The sequence below is a fragment of the Panicum hallii genome, chromosome 9 (assembly GCF_002211085.1).
Source record: "Panicum hallii strain FIL2 chromosome 9, PHallii_v3.1, whole genome shotgun sequence".
In the NCBI taxonomy this organism is placed as follows: Eukaryota; Viridiplantae; Streptophyta; class Magnoliopsida; order Poales; family Poaceae; genus Panicum; species Panicum hallii.
The window spans coordinates 59,129,955-59,148,970 of NC_038050.1; the positions used below are offsets into that span (position 1 = coordinate 59,129,955).

The 19,016-nt window shown below is 43.6% G+C and overlaps 3 protein-coding genes across 5 annotated transcripts; 1 reads left to right on the top strand and 2 right to left on the bottom strand.

Moving 5' to 3' along the window:
* Positions 1–1,218: 1,218 nt before the first annotated feature.
* On the top strand, positions 1,219–4,566 carry LOC112874677 (cytochrome P450 724B1-like). 2 transcript variants are annotated; one of them, XR_003225015.1, is made up of 9 exons: positions 1,220–1,842; positions 1,967–2,119; positions 2,220–2,453; positions 2,577–2,663; positions 2,767–2,845; positions 3,002–3,108; positions 3,231–3,355; positions 4,190–4,364; positions 4,409–4,566. XR_003225015.1 is itself a non-coding variant. In XM_025938147.1 (8 exons), the coding sequence occupies exons 1-8, from the start codon at positions 1,321–1,323 to the stop codon at positions 4,275–4,277; spliced, it is 1,395 nt and encodes a 464-aa protein (XP_025793932.1). In that variant the 5' UTR covers positions 1,219–1,320; the 3' UTR covers positions 4,278–4,566. The 2 variants fall into 2 exon arrangements, 1 of the variants encoding a protein (XP_025793932.1); XM_025938147.1 differs by having other exon boundaries at positions 1,219–1,842; positions 4,190–4,566.
* A 1,040-nt stretch (positions 4,567–5,606) lies between these two features.
* Positions 5,607–11,718, bottom strand: LOC112874676 (chaperone protein ClpB2, chloroplastic). Its single transcript, XM_025938146.1, has 10 exons — positions 11,115–11,718; positions 10,623–10,841; positions 10,143–10,380; positions 9,669–9,864; positions 9,533–9,587; positions 8,782–8,932; positions 7,776–8,084; positions 7,394–7,659; positions 6,385–7,311; positions 5,607–6,169 (listed from the first exon to the last, which is right to left on the bottom strand). Exons 1-10 carry the CDS (start codon positions 11,367–11,369, stop codon positions 5,846–5,848), a joined length of 2,940 nt encoding a protein of 979 aa, XP_025793931.1. The 5' UTR covers positions 11,370–11,718; the 3' UTR covers positions 5,607–5,845.
* Positions 11,719–12,448: 730 nt separating this feature from the next.
* On the bottom strand, positions 12,449–17,025 carry LOC112874678 (membrane-anchored ubiquitin-fold protein 1). 2 transcript variants are annotated; one of them, XM_025938149.1, is made up of 4 exons: positions 16,540–17,023; positions 16,269–16,446; positions 12,937–13,104; positions 12,449–12,849 (listed from the first exon to the last, which is right to left on the bottom strand). In XM_025938149.1, exons 2-4 carry the CDS (start codon positions 16,399–16,401, stop codon positions 12,794–12,796), a joined length of 357 nt encoding a protein of 118 aa, XP_025793934.1. In that variant the 5' UTR covers positions 16,402–16,446; positions 16,540–17,023; the 3' UTR covers positions 12,449–12,793. The 2 variants fall into 2 exon arrangements, with proteins under 2 accessions (XP_025793934.1, XP_025793933.1); XM_025938148.1 differs by having other exon boundaries at positions 16,269–17,025.
* Between the last annotated feature and the right edge of the window lie 1,991 nt (positions 17,026–19,016).

Below are 19,016 nucleotides of genomic sequence, written 5' to 3' on the forward strand. Positions count from 1 at the left end.
TTTCTGGATATGATCCATTACAACTTCCCTTGCCCCCCTTATATAGGTGCTTTGGGGACCCCGACGCTTGAACCACCTTTGGCTCGGGCAATTAGCGCCGCCTTAGGTGTGAACACGCCTTGTTTTTATCCTATTATGTGTTATACTGTAAATATCGGAGTCAGCACGACGTTGCTCGTGGGGATGTCACGTTAGGCCGGGCCGGTCGCCCCGGGCAGTCACATCGCCGCATGTCCATCTGGCGCATGCTCGCTGCCTTGCCGTCCCATCCATCACGGGGAGCAGAGATGAACAGGACGCGCCTCGGTTCTCCCTTTAGGAGCTTGCTTGGCTCCCAATCTTCCTCCACCCTTCATCAGAGACCGTCAAATCTAGTGGCAGGCCGTATCCTAATGCCCTTGTCCACATTTTTCTCCGAAATAATAACTTCTTGACGATGAAGATGCGTGATGCAGATGGGGAGCAGCGCGGTCAGCTCACATGGCCTCTGCAGCACCCCCCCCCCCCCCCACCCCACCCCGGGAGGAGGCGGGACTGGTCATCAATCCCCGAGGAAAGATCCTCAAGGACATGAGCCCTCGCGAGTCGGTTCCGCCCTAGTGAGGGGAATCTTTCCATGGTAGGACCTCTCTGTCAAGGTAGTCCCCGGCTCATTGGCCAATGATCAAGGAGCCCCTGGTCCTTGGAACGCTGACAGTGTCCGTTCAATATACAAATGACTTACTTTTGTGCATATGAAATTGAAATGATTTATCATACGAACTGTTGAAAAAGAAACTAGATGATCTCAAAATGTTTGACTTTGGTTCCTATTTTTCTTGAGAATAGTACTAGAAAACCCAACAAACTATGAGATTATGGAAGTCTGTTTGAGGGCAAATATACACAACCTGTATATCTTAATTCTTTACCCTCTGCGAAAGCAGTAGGGTTTCCGGGCAAAAGTGGATTATACGAGCTATATATCTTACACGAGCTAGATTATTTAAATCCAACATAGTGTTACTCCCTCTATAATATGTTAAATATCATTTTAAATTATTTTCCATTATCGAAATTTGTTTAGATAACCCAACATACTGATAAGAATGTGAAAGTATGTTTGAAAGAAGTGACTTGATACATATCATGGTTTGGTATATACTTAACCCTATGCTTTAGCATTTCGGTGAATCGAGAGAACTGGGCGTTCCAGAGTCTCATGTCTCAGTACTTAAACCTGTGATTTGGGTTATATACCTATAAAAAGGGAGGCATGATGCTAGCCGTTCATTAATTTTCCACGCTGGACTTGTAGACAGATCTACCAGAGTGTGCAGGATGGTGTACGTGCTGCTGCTGGTCGCCTTGGCATCCCTCGCCGCCGCGGTGGTGCTCCGCCACTTCCTTCCGCTGCTCCGTAACCATGACCTCCCCAAGGGCAGCTTCGGCTGGCCCCTCATCGGTGAGACCATCGGCTTCCTCGGCGCCCACCCGTCCAACACCACCGGCGGCTTCCTGCAGGACCACATCGCCAGGTACGGGACGGTGTTCAAGTCGCACCTGTTCGGCGCGCCCACGGTGGTGTCGTGCGACGAGGAGCTCAACCACTTCGTGCTGCACAACGAGGAGCGCCTGTTCCAGTGCAACTACCCCGGCCCGATCCGCACCATCCTCGGCGAGTCCTCCACCCTGGTGGTCACCGGCGAGCGGCACCGCCAGCTCCGGAGCATGTTCCTCTCCCTCGTCGCCTCCACCGGGCTCAAGGCCAACTACCTCGCCAGCCTCGACGAATCTGCGCGCTCTGTCGTCGCGTCCTGGCGCGGCCTCGATACCATCTCCTTCTGCGAGGAGGCGAGGAAGGTACGTACGACGACGCTGATTACTTTGGTTAAGCAACCTGCCAAGCAATCAATTAAAGTGCCATTGCCTTGGTTCTGAATTCTGATCTCGATCGGTTGGTCTTGCCGCCGGGAAACATGTACAGTTCCCCTACAAGGTGATCATGGAGCTGGTGCTGGGTCTGTCGCCGGACGAGCCAGTGGCCCGCCGGATCCTGCAAGAGTACCAGATCTTCATGAAGGGGGTCATCTCTTTCCCTATCACCATCCCTGGGACACCGTTTGCCAGGGCTGTCAAGGTGATGATCGAGCATCTTCATTTTGTAAATTTTCAGGCTACGCGCACTCGCACACATGCATATCCATATCCTCTGACTTTTTGGACGACGCGACCTGCAGGCAAGGAAGAGGATATCTGAGACCATGGAGAGGTTCATCGAGGAGAGGAAGCGTAACCCATCCAAGCAGGCCGTCTTCCTCGACGTGCTCCTCGCCAACAAGGAGCTGTCTCACGAAGACAAGGTCGGCTTCCTGCTGGACTCGCTGCTAGCAGGCCACGAGACCACCTCCGTGCTGCTCTCCATTCTCGTGTATTTCCTTGGGAAATCACCCAACATCGTCGAGCAACTTAAGGTACATACTATACGACACGCTTACTGCTTCATCAGTATATAAGTTATTAGTTTAATTACAGTGTTAATCTACTGCTACTTGTGCTGATCGATGATGATCTCTGCACCTGCATGATGCTTGCAGAAAGAGCATGAGACCATCAGGTCCAGCAAGGGGAAGGACGAGCCGTTGACGGCTGACGACTACAGGAAGATGGAGTACACCCAGCGTGTAAGTAGCTAGAGACCAGGCATGCGTGCGTGGCCAATTCCACCGGCGATCTGACTTGACTAGTTCGCTGAGCCCACTCCTCTGCTCGCTTCCCTGCTGCCAGGTTATCAGTGAGGGACTGAGATGTGGCAACATCGTCAAGCTGGTGCACAGGAAGGCCCTCAAGGACATCACCTACAAAGGTACAATAAACTAAAGCCAAGCTGCTGATGTTATGCATGGCTGAATAAACTAATTAAACAACACGCACGGAGCCATGTGATGTCTGAAACTCTGAACTCTGAAGCAAACAATGACTCTGACTGACTGGTTCCCTATTATTGATTCATGATGGGTAGGATACGTGATCCCGGCTGGTTGGAAAGTCCTGCCCATCTTGGGTGCTGTCCACTTGGACCCTTCACACCATGTGGAACCCGAGCAGTTCCAGCCTTGCAGATGGGAGGTCTGTGTTCCATGAATATCTTTCTTCTTTTGGTTTGCTAGCTGCACGTCAGGAATAGAGAGAGAAAGAGAGAGGTCTTTATTTGATCGATGTGATTCATTTGTCTTCCGAATTGCAAACAGGGGCTGAACCAGTCGGCTGGCAAGAGCTTCGCGCCGTTCGGAGGTGGAGCGCGGCTCTGCCCTGGATCGGAGATTGTCAAAGTGGAGGCTGCTTTCTTCCTGCACCACCTTGTGCTTAACTACAGGTAGATTTCAGTCGTCAGTCATGAAAAACCGGACAAAAACCGCGCGGAAACACGCTGAACTGACTCCCCACAAGCAGGAAACTTGAAAACCCGACCCTGAACCAAAAAAAGAACAAACAACAACGATCCGGATATAATTTTCAAACAAATCTGCAGACCTTTTTATGAATCAACCCGCAGTTCTCTTCGTTCTAGAAATTGTCCAATTAACCTCTAAAACTGAGGTTTCATTATTTACATTAAATCAAAATGACTTTATAAGCTCATATCTTTCAAGCTCTAGCTCCAATCTTAGCAATTAATTGTCATGCTCATGGGTCGGCGTCGGTAACGGCAACTGATATCTTTTAGTATGTTTTTAATAATATTTTTATTTCGATCGATATGCTGTTTGTAGATGTATTTATTTGATTACCAGTATATGTGATTTGACTGATTATCGCAAGCAGAAGGGATGCAGACCTCGACCTTTAAATCATCTCTTTGATTTGGCCATTCAATATTCTAATATAAAATTAAGCTACAATTATTACTCTTCCAATTATCTAAGAAAATCATAAAAAGATGTATGTATGTATGTATATATATAATGTAATCTATTTTACTTTTACAAAATCATGTTAAGTATTATAGTGTGACTTTCGCCCGCTCGGTAAGACTTTCAGTAGTAGTCATTCTAAGTAAGACTACTTAAGAACTCTGCTTTATAATTCTGTTACCTAATCAGTAACGAAATTCATGTACGCCCTTATTGGAAAATATTATACTAACCTGCACAGTACCAGAAGGTTTTCTTTCGTTTTCTATTTATTCAACAAGTAAAAATGCATGCAGGTGGAGGATGGATGACGAGGACGTTCCCATGCTGCACCAGTACGTGGAATTCAAGAAGGGCCTGCCCATACAGCTCGAGCCGCTGTGATTACTCGAGCCTTTGCCTCGCTCGCTCGCTCGCTCGCTCTTCGTCTAAGACTCCAAGAGAGAGGAAATAAGTTCAGACGCTAGACCCCGCCAGCCAGTCCTGAACCGCAGTTTACAAATCACGAAAAAGAAAAATAAAAATAGCTATCTACTACGTTCATGTAATTTTATTTTTTTTACGTAATTTACTGTTATTATGCACACTTCAATCCATGTATGTGACTGCTTATGCTCATCGTGGCATCATGTTTATGTATCACCCGAGATGGGGATATGGGGTTTGGCACGAATCATGCAGGTCTCAAACCTGAACATCCAATTCCTGTAGCACTCACCATGGCAGATCTTCCATTTGGTTGTCCATTGCTACCACATTCATCCATTTACAATTATATATGATTTATTTTGTTTTGTTAGAGCGAGTTTTTAATAATCAATTCTCTTAATGGAAATCAAAGAGATACATGATCGCATATTGATGCATAATTTTTGTTACACAAATTCGTGACAAGAGGTACATGTAAAAATAGTATTCTCTAAACAGTACACTTTTATCACATAAATGATGTAAATGAGATATTAATAGAGTAATTATTGATCAAAGGCTTGTCCCGAAAAAACTAACTACGCGTTGTAACAAATAAAAGAAAAACGAGTACTATGTAGTCTCTCCTCCATCCATTTTTCATCCTTTTTAAAGCATGATTTGATCCGATACCGTCTCAAACACTGTTTGTCTAAACGGTCATTTAGCCCGTTTACACACCGTTTAAACGCCACACAATGGTACACCGTTTTCATTTAATCGGTTGTTTTGACCGTTTAAACGGCCGTTTTGCCCGTTTGAACACCCGTTTTGTCCAAATAATGGGCTAAACGGCAGGTTTTGTCCAAATAATGGGCTAAACGGCAGGTGACCAACTGTTTACTGTTTAGGATAACACTGGTCTCAAATGCCCCATTTCACCATTAGTATGACTATATGTTCATGAATAATTAGCATCGTGTAAAAGTATTTTAAAATGTAAATACATGGTGACGAATTCGTATATGGTTATGATCTGGAAAACTCATTGGTCAAAGATTGAAGCGTTTTAACCTTATATTGTTTGCAATGTGCTATTTTACCATTTCAGATCAGCTCCAATATTTGTGGCAAGAGACTATTTCGATTTCCACACTAGAGCTATGGAACCGAGGAGGATCAATTGGTTCAGAACGCAAGCTTGTCTCGTACCGAGTGGAAGGAACATCGATCAGACTAGTTCTTCCCGTGCGGCTGCGTCTCATATCGCTACAGACCTACAGTCTGTAAGAAGGCACAGACAGATTACACAAACTGAGTGCACTCAGCACTACATCAAAGGACGGACAGGCTAGTGAATACACTTGACTGTCACTGGCCCAAAAATTCTTGGCAGAACCAGCACATAAACCGCTAATCAGCATAAACTTTCGCTTAGTGTGCAGTAGAAGACAAATAGGAATTCTTACTCTTCTATGCCCAGAAGGAACACACTTATATGTACATTTTATTGCTCATAATCTGTAAACTGCAATGGTACTCCATCAGATGGCCGGCAAGAATTTCTCGCCTTCAGCAGCGGATTTCGATTCCTCACCCACCTTCCGAAAAACAAGCTTTTGCTGTGGAAGCTGGCCATTCGATGGCACTGTAACCTGAGTGTCTACCAAGATGCTGTCTTCGTCCTTGAAATCACCTCTGAGGATGCCCTTTGCGAGTTCATTCTCCACATACTGTTGAATCACCCGCTTCACTGGCCTTGCGCCATAGTTCGGGTCATACCCAAGGCTTCCTAGGAATTCGATTGCTCCTGGTGAGACTTCAAGTTTGATCTTGCGGTCAGCAATCCTCTTTTGTACTCTTGCCAGCTGCATCACAGGAAGAACCAAAGCAAGATAATACAACATATGATCAGTATCCAGTAGAAAGATGAGTATAGTTTATCATTGGCATTCTCATATGGCACCATCAATCTTGTAACACGGTTGTTTTTACTATCTTATTATTCCAGCTGAGGTATTTGTAGATGCAAAATGTTCTGAGATGTACTAAAATTGAACCCTGCAGAAGTACAAAAAGTTACCTGTAATTTGACGATGCTGTTGATCTGTTCTCTCTCGAGAGGTTTGAAAACAATGTACTCATCTACACGATTCATGAACTCGGGACGGAATACCGATCTTGCAGCATCCATAACCCTCTTCTTTATGTTCTCATAGCCTGAATCAGATGATCCACCTTCATCATCCATGTTTAGTATGTACTGCGACCCAACGTTGGATGTCATGATAATGATAGTGTTGGTGAAGCTCACTTTTCGGCCTTGGGAGTCAGTAACCCTACCATCATCCAATATTTGAAGGAAAACATTGAAGACATCTGAATGAGCCTTCTCAATCTCATCAAACAAAACAACAGAATATGGCCTCCGGCGAACAGCCTCTGTTAGCTGACCACCCTCTTCATACCCAACATAACCCGGGGGAGCACCAATCAATCTTGAGACTGAATGTTTCTCCATGTACTCACTCATGTCAATCCTTACAACAGCTTCCTCAGTGTTAAACATAAAAGCGGCAAGGGCTTTTGCTAGCTCCGTTTTGCCAACTCCTGTAGGTCCCATGAACATGAAACTGGCAATAGGACGGTTCGGGTCAGACAGACCAGCTCTGGATCTCTGAATAGCTTCTGCAACTGCTTTTACGGCAGGGTCCTGACCAACAACACGCTTGTGCAGCTCTTCCTCCAGATACAGCAACTTCTCTCTATCGGATTGCTTTAGTTTAGAGACTGGAATACCTGTCCACCTGCTCACTATTTCTGCTATATCATCTTGAGTCACCTCTTCCCTTAGCATAGATTTTCCTGAACTCTGATATTCATCTAGCTCATTCTCTGTTGTTTGAAGCTGGCGCTGCAAGGCATTCAGACTGCCATACTTCAGTTCAGCAGCACGATTGAGATCATACTCACGTTCTGCCTGCTGTATCTCCACATTTACCCTGTCAATCTGTTGCAACAGTAAATGTAAGTCAGTTGTCTGCTCCATTTATCAATCATATAGCAAATCTTTGTGGAGAAGTCAATTTTACCTCTTCTTTGATAGATTGAATTTTAGTCATCACCGACTTCTCATGCTCCCACTGCTCAGTCAATTTACGTTGTTTATCCTTCAAGAGTGATAGTTCTGCTTCAAGACGGGATAGTCTGTCCTTTGATGCTTTGTCTGTATCATTTGTAAGTGAGAGACGCTCCATCTCAAGCTTCAGGACAGAACGATCGATCTCATCCAGTGCAGTAGGTTTTGATGTTATCTCCATTTTCAGCTTGGCAGCTGATTCATCAACCAGATCAATTGCTGCAACGAAGAATAACCTCCTATTAGAAAGACCACATCTTGCAGTAGTAATAGCTCATCAGCATCTAGCAGGTTACTAGCTTCGAGTAAGAATGGTATTGAGTCAGATAAATCACCTTTGTCAGGCAAGAATCGTCCACTGATATAACGGTCTGAAAGAACAGCTGCAGCCACAAGGGCACTGTCAGATATGCGTACACCATGGTGCAGTTCATATCTCTCTCGTAGTCCCCGTAGTATTGAGATTGTATCTTCAACTGAAGGCTGATCAACATAAACTTGTTGGAAGCGCCGCTCTAGTGCTGGATCTTTCTCAATATATTTGCGGTATTCATCAAGTGTTGTTGCACCAATACAACGTAGCTCTCCTCTCCCAAGCATTGGTTTGAGAAGATTACCAGCATCCATTGCACCATTTGTGGCACCTGGAATAAGATGAAAACATTCATAAATTTCCTAAAATAATGATGGATAAGACTGGACAAGAAATATTTTGAAAATCGTAAAGAAGGCAAAAACAACAAGTATTTTGAATCACAAGGAGTATAGTTCGCCCTAGGGCATCTACTTTTACCACCAACCCAGTACAACCTACAAACCTAGTACCCATCCCTAGATCTTTTACAGTTTTACCACATAGTACCGTTTCATACAGGAAACCCATTATGAATATAATTCTGAAAAAAATAAAGAAAAATAGGTGGCCTAACACCCTCAAGTTAAATGATATCAGAGTGTGCAAATGCCAGCCCAAGTGGCATTAGCATGAGTTCAATGGCTGGTGCGAGATGACGATGGGATTATGCAAACAATATGGCTATAGCGCAGGCTCAACTCAGAGCAATTAAATATGGTGTCAAATACTGAGGCCCTACAAGGGACTAAGGATGTATAATTTTTTTTAAATACAATAATGGTCTCAAATACTGGGGCTCCTACCAAGGGATCACCAAGGTAAATTTGTTATTCATAATATTTTTTTGAAAAAACACAAATAATATTTTTGAAAAAAAACAAATAATAGTATTACCAACTAAAATGATTTCACTTGAAATTAATTAAATGTGAGGCAGAAAAGATCTAATAATCAAAGAAACGACAGAGCATCCTACATATAGTTACCTGCTCCAACAACTGTGTGAATCTCATCAATAAAAAGAATGGTCTGTCCATCAGAATCTGTAACTTCTTTGAGAACAGCCTTTAGCCTATCCTCAAATTCTCCACGATATTTTGCACCAGCAATCAAAGCACCCATATCAAGTGCAATGAGCTGTTTAAAAGAAAACAAAGTTAACAATTGACAGGTTAAATTCTAAAAAATTAGCTACAGAAAGTACAATAGTTTACAGTTCAGATAACACAAATACTTCCAAGATCAGTAGATGGTGCACTCAAACAAACAATAAGTTTCGTAAACTAGTATCAAGATGTTTTGTGATAACTGAATACTTCTGAAAATGATTAAAACGTCTAAAGATACATCGCAGAAATTGCCCATGATATAAAGGACTCAGCAACTTCCAAGATATTTCAATCTCCATGTAAAATGCATGTACAGAATGTATTTGTGGACATTAAACGTTAACATTATACTAGTAACTTAAAGGTCAAAGAAATTGAACAAGTCAACAACCTATGTACAAATCACAAATGAACCATTCAGATGTTAGTTGCAGCATGAAAAATTGTCATAATGGCAACTGAGATTTAATTTGATATATTTAGTTGGGAGCCAACAAGCGCCACCTCTGTGCAATGTATTCCAGAACCATGATGAAAAAGAATTATGTGAAGCAAGGTTTCCAATAATTTATACACCACATCTGATGTCTGTATGACGCAGAACATAATACATTAATGAATAACTTACTTGACGGTTTGTCAGAGCTTGAGGGACATCTCCTTGTACAATCCTCTGAGCAAGCCTAAACAAGGAACAAAAATCAAGTTAGTGGAGCTGTTTCAATACTTGGTGAGATGCTGTGTAAAATGTACTGTTGACCTACCCTTCAGCTATGGCCGTTTTTCCTACACCAGGTTCACCAATCAAAACCGGGTTGTTCTTAGTTCTCCGCGATAAAATCTGTATACATCTTCGAATCTCATCATCCCTTCCAATAACTGGATCAAGCTTCCCTTGGCGTGCCATAGCTGTCAGGTCCTTTCCATACTTCTCCAAAGCTTCGTACTTGCCCTCAGGATCTATTGAAAATTAATAATTTCAGGTGAAAATTTTCATATCTAGTAAGTATAATATGCATGAAAGGTTCGCTACTAATTCAGCACGCATTGCATTACTTCCCCTGTTTCATCATGCAGAATACAAGAAAATACATCATGTAATTTTATTAGGGCACAAACAGGGAAACAAATGAGGTCCAAGCATTCTAATGTCAGTGTTGCTATAGCAGGGAGAATAAATCTTATTCTGACACTGTTACAATCTTTTCAAGCATTAAGGCGACACAGAAGGCCCATACCTTGATCAATTACATTTTGCTTCCCTCTGATTGATTCAATGGCCGATTTCAAGGTCTTCACGGTAATCTGAAAATCCTTGAATAGTTGTTTCCCAAACCTCTTATCTTCGGCAAAGCCAAGGACTAGATGTTCAACTGAGACATATGAATCACCATACTCTTTCTTGAAGTCCCTTGCTCTTTGTATCAGAGCTTCCAAGTCCCGCCCCAACATGGAACCAGGATCTTCACCTAATACCTGAATCATTGAACAGAACTTAAAAAACTCTCACAGGAAGATATATTTTTTTTAGTTCCAAGCAATATATAGTGAGACAAAAAAAAAGAATGTTGGTTCAGTGAAGTGAAATAAAATGCATTTTTCATGCTGTGACTTGTGATATGCTCGTAACAGTTCATAGTCGGCAAGATGTACTGCCTTCTGGAAGGTAAACTTCATTTGGATATAAACATTATCGAAATGTGTTCAGGATAAACTACCTTAGGCTGTCTCTGGATGAACTTCTCTGTAGCATCAAGAAGCCTTGTGTTGTCGACTCCCGCCTTGGAAAAGATCCTCCGGGCAAGCCCATTCCTTTGCTCCAGCAAGGATTTCATCAGATGTTCAGTCTCCACAATCTGGTGTTTACTCTCCTTGGCCACCTCAGGAGATGATACAATTGATTGCCATGCCATCTCGGTGAACTCTTGTTGTGTAATCTGTTAGCCAAGTAGATAACCAATGATTTAGCTGTAGAATTTGCTGGCTCTTCAAAAAAGCATACGTAAGTACTATAAGGCTGTGAAAAACACTTCTCTTTAATAGAAATCTGATGTAAATAAATGCATTGATTTTCTGAAAAGTGCATACGAAGAATGTGACATCGGAATTGAAAACTGAACATGTCATTATTCTTTCAAATGAAAGAAGAAGAAAATGGTGCCCAAATCGGGCCGAATATAAAAAGGCAGGCGAGCAAGTGGTGTCCGTACCCTTCCGTCCCGGCTGGTGGCGTCGCACCGCACGGAGAGAGGCAGCCGGCGGGGCCTTCTCCCAACCACCGCAACCAGGCCAGCTCCTCCTCTCGCCATCCTGAGCACCGATTTACCCCTCACCGACCGCGCCCTCGCCGCGCCCCACGCCGCGGCGACGACCGGCGTCGGCGCGGCGGCGCCGGCGGGCGCGGAGGCCGAGGAGGACGGGAGGAAGCTGAGGACGTCGGCGGACATCGGCGGCGCGGCGGCCATGGCGGGGCCCTGCGGGGGCGGTAACACACTCCCCCGACGGTTTATCAGAGGTTCGGAGGGGATCAATTCGGAGTCTGGAAGACTGGACGGAACTCTGGATTGAGTAGCGGAGTGAACAGATGATGGTATGCGGCGGGGCGGAAGGGTATAAATCGGTCGTGCGGGGCCGGGGACGAGGAAGGCGGCGTGCGGCGTCGCGGCGCGGAGACGGAGGTTCTGGGAGGTTCAGGTGGGAACCAGGAGGCCGTGGAGACGACGAGGCGAAAGGAAGATGATGATAGGGGGAAGGCCTGGAAGGGAAGGGGGTGTGGGGGGCGCGCTGTGCGCGCGCGGTGCCGTCGGATCTCGCGCTGGGCGGCCGGGATCTGCGCCGATGGGCTCGGTGACCGAGTTGCTCCAGTCCCGCCAGGCTGCTCTCCGTGTGCCCTGGCGCAGCGTGCCTGTTTTTTTGTTGCGTTCCGAAATCCCAAGCAAGGAGTGCACGTTTTTTGCACAAAGAAAAGCGTTTATTTCTGCATTTTCTGGCCACAAAAAAAACACGCTACTGTACTAGTAGATCATTCCTACTCCACTGGTACACAGTCGACAAACAGCTCAGAAGGAAGAGTACGGACTTACCCAAGGGAAATCTATGCATAGCAATTTCATTCAGTCTAAAGATTCAGAAAGATAACTGCAGTTTAACAAAGTTCGACAGCATAAATCCTGGAAATCAACTCTTGCTACCGGACAGGTAATCACTGAAGAAAGGCTTCAAACAGTTCGGCTAATATAACCATCAGTTTGTGTTATTGTAGTGCATCTGGTCACCTGATGCATTTTTTATGCCACATGGGGCTTTACAGCCTCATGGTGATTGTTGCAGAATGAGATCAACAGGAAATGACTGATGGCTGGTGTCAAATTGTGTGATGCGACAATAATTACAAACATAGTCGTCGTAACTTCAGAGGATATAGCCAGCAAAAGGATAGAGGAAGATCACTTACCAGATTAAAATTGGTTTCAGTAGTAAAAGGTGGAAATTGAATAACTGATCAATTGAATGCGTAAAGTTCATCTAGCATGTCAGGCATACATTAAACACAAGTCACCAGGGTGGCATATATAGAAGAGAATGTGAAACCATGCAAAATTGCATAAGATGGATCTTGTAAATTAGACACTAATGACTGCCTTCAAACTGTGTGCTCGTCATAACTCAAGACAAGGGCAGTTAACAGCCAACATCCTTCAGATTTTTGTACTTGACGCAACTCATGATTAAAGGGTGAATAACTGCAGCAGCGGCAGCTTGCCCGCGGTACATCGAAAGGAAATAAAAGGAGAAGCGCCTCGAACATAATACAACACTCTAGCGAGAGTGGAAAAAAGGGGGGAGGAACTGAAATAGCCACATTTTTTTGCTACTATTCACAATGCTGTCACATGATGGCACAACCGCACCTGAAATCTTTCGCTTTCTTTGCTGCTCTTTTATCTGTAATCAGCACACAGATTACAAATCATATTCAAGGACATGTGACAGAAAGAAGCTACATGGCCTTGCAAAAGGAAGAAAAGTTACCAGACTGTTTGCCTGAAGTCGGTGCACGGACAACGACATGCATCGTTGTCATCCCAGAGAAGTCACAGATCGGGCTTTTGCATTCTGACAGGGTTTTGTTGTTCTCCAATATCTTCCCAGCATTAATAAGCTTAACATCGTTCACAGTCCTTGGACCTTTTTCCTTATCTGTTGAGAAGGAACAGTAAGAACACTACAAACAAGCTTAACAGAATAAGATAACAAGTACTGAAGGGAAGTCGACTGCAGTTTGGTGGTGTACAGAGACACAGCACTAGATTGAGTATATTCAATTTGAAACAGCTAATGGAAGTGAACACATCCAGCAAGAGAAAGGGATAAAAGGATAGGATAGCTTAGCCATGCAGCACTAAAGGGCTGTTTGGTTTGTGGCCTACGGCGCCACACCGCGCCGCACATCCCGCGCCGCAGGTGTGGCGGCCGAATCGGCCGCCGCACCTTAGGCACGGTGCGGCGCTTTAGGCCACAAAGCAAACAGCCTCTAAATTGGGTTCCCCTATCTACTGTCCAAGAGATAGTAGGATAGAATGGGCGGATGGCACTAGAAAATTTTCCTAGAGATTCACTCTGGCTCGAGAGTATTATCAGATTAGAAGATTGGTAGCATGATCCCTTTGTTCTAAGCCATTATTCGACTAGAACCATGGAACTTTAAAATTAGGTTTTGCTTTTATCACTCCACTCTAACTAACCATGTAAAAGTACGTCATATAATGGCCAGCTGTGAGATAACTCATTTAAATGGCCACATTAAGTTATGTCAGGTATTTAAAAAGCAGAAATATCAAGTATATACTATCTAGTTAGCAGGCAAGATGCAGAGGTCTGCAAGGATATGTATATCAATAATGATGAGCTAACAAGTAACAACTGAGTTTATTCTGAAAATGAGTATGTTTATGCTCAACACAAACTAACAATAGCGCAGTTTCACAGTAGCAAATTGTTATAGCAAACAGATACAATAGCAAACACTGATAATCATAAAAAGAACCAAGATTCAAATTTAAGATAAGCTACTACTTCTCAGTTTCCTAAGAAAAGCAACTAATTCAGGATAGCATCCCTGAGTATTGGCATCAGAGCATTCCAGACAAATCTCACTACAAAATAAGCAGGTTCAACACCAGTTCCAGTAGCAATCAGATATCACCTGCTAAAAGTAGGTCTACAGCAGGCTTACAGAGGAGAACTGATCATGTGACAGTATCCCATGTTACAACTGAAATTACTGATATATACTCAGCTCTTGAACATTATGCGATAAAGACATGTAAATTGTGCGCATGTAAATTTTGTCTTGTTGGTAGAAATAGATATGACAAACGTACTTGTTAATTCTAGAAATTAAACAGCAGAACCTGCTTTTGTTGCTTCATGTGCTGCTAGACACTAGAAGCACAAGTACTTCTGTAGGACCACATATAATTAGTAGTCTAGAGAACACACGCTTTTTCACTCTGCTTAAGATTCACAAAAGTAACTATTAGTAGTTTGTTGTTGTCAACGATCCTGGGCTTCAATTGGAAGCAGAAGCCACTAAGCATTTGCAGTGAGTGATTTACATATATGCAGTGCTTAAGTTGCTGTAATACGTATTAATTGGAGCATTACGGCAATAAACGGCTGTAAAAGCTAGCACTTCTGCCTATTATGATGGTTATTCTTCTTAAACCCTGGCGTACAGTCAGTCTTTACTCATTAATTAGCTTGATCTCAAACAATCATAAAAACTTGTGCCTGGCTAGATCAAAGCACCTCGTTACTGATCCAAAAAAACAGTTCTATAAATGTTCGAGCAGACAACCAATAGCCTAGCCTTTAGCCCTTAAGAACAACTGACCATTTATTTCTTCAAAAGAAAACAAGAGCAGTTAAGCAAAAGTTGCCATCAATAAAATTAGCTTAACATAATATCCTTCTAATATGGTGTGGTTTTGTTTTCAATGCTGAGGGTACAACCACTGAACCACCCTCATTCTGCTGTGGTATTTCATAAAAAAACAGTGAATACTTGCTACAAACAGAATTTACACTCACATTATTATATGCCCCGTTCCTTCACTGCAATTTGCTCTTGTTTTAAACACCACTTGTTCTCCATGTATTTTTCTAATCAGAAACCATACAGGCAGTTTAACACACATGATAACCTGTATCAGCTTATCATGATGTCCTTTTGTTTCAAGCAGAGTCTAGCCTTAGCCCTAAAGGACAACCTTAAAAGAAAACAAGAGTAGTTGGGAAGTTGCAACCAATCAAATTGGTCTGACACAATCCTTCTATCATCGTGTGGTTCTGTGTTCAAGGCTGAGGTTACAACCACCATTACTCTGGTGTCACATTTCATCAAAGTTGTGGATACTTGCTACAAAGGGAATAAAGTCCAACATACTTGATTCTTATACACTCTTTATCTCCTCTGAAATTTTCTCACCGTTTTAGCCACAATCTGCTACCCATGTATTTTGCTAATTGGAAACCATACGAGCAGCTTACTAGACTTGGAGTTCAACCAGCAGCTTATTATGATGTCCTTCTGTTTCAACTGTATTCAGCATCACAAGAAGTCATGTGCAAACTGCTAACACTAGGAGTGGTACAAAAAGAGTAGTAAAACACGTGCAAATCAGAAAATTAATAACTAGTTAAAAATGCAACAGTTTCTTATGTCAACTGTACTTTCTCAGCTGCCCCGAGGAAATATAGAACTGCTATCCTGGGCATATGGCTTCATACAGTCCAAGGAACTCCTCCCTCTACTTAAAATTAAAATGTAAGGTCTCCTCCTCTACTTTCTGCAGCTCTAACTTTCTCCATGTGTTAAGCTCCTATCACTGTCACCGTCACTCAAAAGTTAATTTGGATCGATCATTTTGCTGTACCATACATACACGTTAGGCAAGAAACAGAAGAGATTCATTTCGATACAAACACATCAGTACATCAAGCAAACATCGAGCACTAAAGGTTCCAGCAATGGTAGCCCCAAGCTAATGTGATTGGCAGCAAGCTCAACAGATTACTTTGATAAAAATATACTGGTTCACATTTTGGTGGGGACACAATGCCACAATTATTAGTCCTTGAACTGACCGATTGGTGGCCGCTGCTGACGGCGACGCCACAGTGCAGTACACCTCAAGATTCCAAACTAGATGGTGGGCGTCCCAGGGGCGGAATCCGACCCGAGAAAGCGACGGGCGCGCCAACACCGATCGCACAGCTCCCGCGCCACTCACCGGTGCTAAGAAACTACACGGCGCTGGCATCGTAAGGAAGGGAAAGCGCGTGCGGGGGGGCTCGCTCACCTTTGGGCCACTGGGCGATGATGGTCTCCTTGAGCGTGGCGACGGTGGACGCCGGCGGGAAGCGCCTGGGCCCGATGTCGGTGCCGTCGGGCAGCCGGAACTTGATCTCAAACTGCTCCTGGACGGCGGACATCTCCAGGGACGGGAAGCGCCGCGCCGGAGCGCCCCCAACCAGATGCTGCAGAGAGCCGCGAACACCTCGTAGCGTCAACGCGGGAGAAAGGAAAGACGAGGCGCGCTGCAAGGGGTGAGGAGCCGATCGACTCGTTACCGCGGACAGCGGGGGCGGACCGAATCGAGGCGCCGCCCCGGGGTGAATCTGCCAGGCGCTGGGCGGGGGTTGGGGCCTCGGAATCTCGGTCGGGGTCCGCTTCCTCGGGTCGGGGCGCGGATCAGGAGGCCCGCGGCGGGGGGCAGCGGGGGCGGATCATAGGAGCCGGCGCCTCGACGAGGGAGGGGGAGGGGGAGGGACCGAGGGAGACGAGGAGAGGAGCGGCGACAGTGGAGAGGGTGGGAGCTGGGTGGGCGGTGGCGGTCAAAAGAGAGGAGAAGAGGGGTCGTCTCGTCTCGTCGCGTCTGGCCTGTGTGTGTGGCCAACCGCACCGCGCCTGCGCCGCGCAACAGGATGGAAAGCAAGCCCAGCCAGGCCAAAGGCAACGGGCTGCTCGTCTCGGCTGCCGAGCCAAGACCGCGGCTTTGTCCTGGGATGACGGGAGACCCAGACCCCGCGGACAGGGCCCAGGGGTCAGGGGAGAGGGACCCCCGCAACCAGGTCGGCAGGGCGGCCGGAAGCTGCGATGTGGCGTCGAGAGCGGTGATCAAGCTAATCAAAATCTCAAAATGAGAATCCTACCATAATTCACATATTGTCTTGTCCGTGTTTATTGAGGCGGAGACAAACTATTCTAAGCCTGACCAAAACTACTACATCAGACCATAAAAATATACTTATAACGAGTCTAATGATTCTAAATTTTTTTTCCACAAACTTAGTCAAAGAATAGATCGACTCGGGACAAGCTCAAAATACTTATACTTCGTCATTCATGGATCTTTAGTTTTCTGTAAAGAATGTGAATTAATTGGCAATGAAACTCATAGTAGTTGAAAGTAGTAATTTGACAAACCAAAATTTTATATCATTAGGGCGTGTTACCTGTTTTGTACCAGGGACGTGAGCTATGGTTAAATTTCTTATGGTGTAACATATCTAGTGTCTACTCGAGTTCGAGGCTTAAACTTAACATGTGCACTCGTATCATCGTAGATTTATTATAGCAATAAATAGAGTTATTATTCTGATGGTAGATAATATGCTTGTTAAAAATATTTGTGATTTCATCAATCTTAAGATACGTGAATCCAATCTCTTAACTGACATATGGATGTGTGCGTTTATAGGACTGTGTGTACACACTGCACTATATTTTAAAAAATGTTTTTCACCACCTCGTAAAGCACAAACTGCTTAAAAAGTGGATAAGATGTTTAAGTTTGTGTAAAATGATTCAGGGGAGGTGGCAAAGAAAATGGGCTTATTTATCCACCAATTTGCATTAACACATCTATTTAATCCTCATGGCGGAGCAACTTATGCTGTAATGCCCTTAGACTATTTTCCCGCAAGACCACACCCTCTCTATCTCACATCTCTCTTTTCTTCCCCCTACACATCACCTGAATTTACACCCCCTCCGATCCTACACATCACCCTCTCTGTCTATTTAGCTTTATCATAAGTCGAGCTTTTTTAGCTTTAATCATCAAAAACAAAAGGTTATAGATTTATAGATTGATAGAATAATGCTGATGTTACTACACTTGTCATGGTACATACTTTCAACTTTGTAACACTCTCTGTTTGAAATAATATATTCTTAAAAATCAATCTAGGAGGAACTAGGAGGCTTTTATAAAAATAGGCACACAAAATTTCCTCAATAGTGACTTGAATTTGGATGGTCTAGACGTACATCCACGCCCATTTATAATAAATTGCTTGGTATGAGAAGTCTAAAACAAAATTTGGACTTCTAATTGTTGTATCAAACACCATACACGCTAGCAGTATATTGAATTATTGACGATTGCTTATACATCACTAGGCCCATATAAGCCCCCTTGGCCTAGCTATTGCAGCCCATCCATAATGGACCACAATACAGACCAAGCTATATATTTCCCCTCTTTGTATTTGTTTTTTTTTCCATTCCAATCTATATAACTATATTGGTTACAATCTTATAAATTATATTGTTTCATATTTTAAAAACTTGAACAACAATCAATGAATCTTAATTCACTCAACATTTCAAATAAACTAGTTCAAAATTTTATTGAAACCTTAAAATAGTGCATTCAAAATATTGAAGTAGTACATCCAAAAAGATTGAAAGAGTACAATTCAAATGTAGATTTTTTTAAAAAAAGAGCTAAATAAGAAAATTAAACACATATTGGATCTCAATTGTTATTCTACATAACATGGTGGTTGGAATGGATTTCAAAACATACAATCTAAAAGAAAGGTACATTTTCAAGTTTGATATTCAAAATTAATTATCATTACAATAGCATCTCATCAAATTGTGACATATGTCACGCTCCTATTGGTTTGCTTTCTCCCTCCTCATCTCGGCCATCCATCTCCTAATACAGTGCTAATCTCATACATTAAAAGTTTCGTAAACTCAAGTTTAACTTTTCTTTAAGGATCAAACTGCCCGACGGTTAGCATCTCCCTTATCT

What these genes read in the sequence shown, in the direction of transcription:
- LOC112874676 (XM_025938146.1), bottom strand. Translation starts at nt 11,369, where the DNA reads ATGGCCGCCGCGCCGCCGATGTCCGCCGACGTCCTCAGCTTCCTCCCG. An exon ending in AAAACGGCCATAGCTGAAGG is followed by an intron (nt 9,588 to 9,668) that starts GTAGGTCAACAG and finishes TTCCTTGTTTAG; the next exon opens with GCTTGCTCAGAGGATTGTAC. An exon ending in TCACACAGTTGTTGGAGCAG is followed by an intron (nt 8,085 to 8,781) that starts GTAACTATATGT and finishes ATCTTATTCCAG; the next exon opens with GTGCCACAAATGGTGCAATG.
- LOC112874678 (XM_025938148.1), bottom strand. Translation starts at nt 16,401, where the DNA reads ATGTCCGCCGTCCAGGAGCAGTTTGAGATCAAGTTCCGGCTGCCCGAC. An exon ending in CATCGCCCAGTGGCCCAAAG is followed by an intron (nt 13,105 to 16,268) that starts GTGAGCGAGCCC and finishes CCTTCTCAACAG; the next exon opens with ATAAGGAAAAAGGTCCAAGG. An exon ending in GACTTCAGGCAAACAGTCTG is followed by an intron (nt 12,850 to 12,936) that starts GTAACTTTTCTT and finishes TGCTGATTACAG; the next exon opens with ATAAAAGAGCAGCAAAGAAA.
- LOC112874677 (XM_025938147.1), top strand. Translation starts at nt 1,321, where the DNA reads ATGGTGTACGTGCTGCTGCTGGTCGCCTTGGCATCCCTCGCCGCCGCG. An exon ending in TCTGCGAGGAGGCGAGGAAG is followed by an intron (nt 1,843 to 1,966) that starts GTACGTACGACG and finishes AAACATGTACAG; the next exon opens with TTCCCCTACAAGGTGATCAT. An exon ending in CAAGGACATCACCTACAAAG is followed by an intron (nt 2,846 to 3,001) that starts GTACAATAAACT and finishes CATGATGGGTAG; the next exon opens with GATACGTGATCCCGGCTGGT.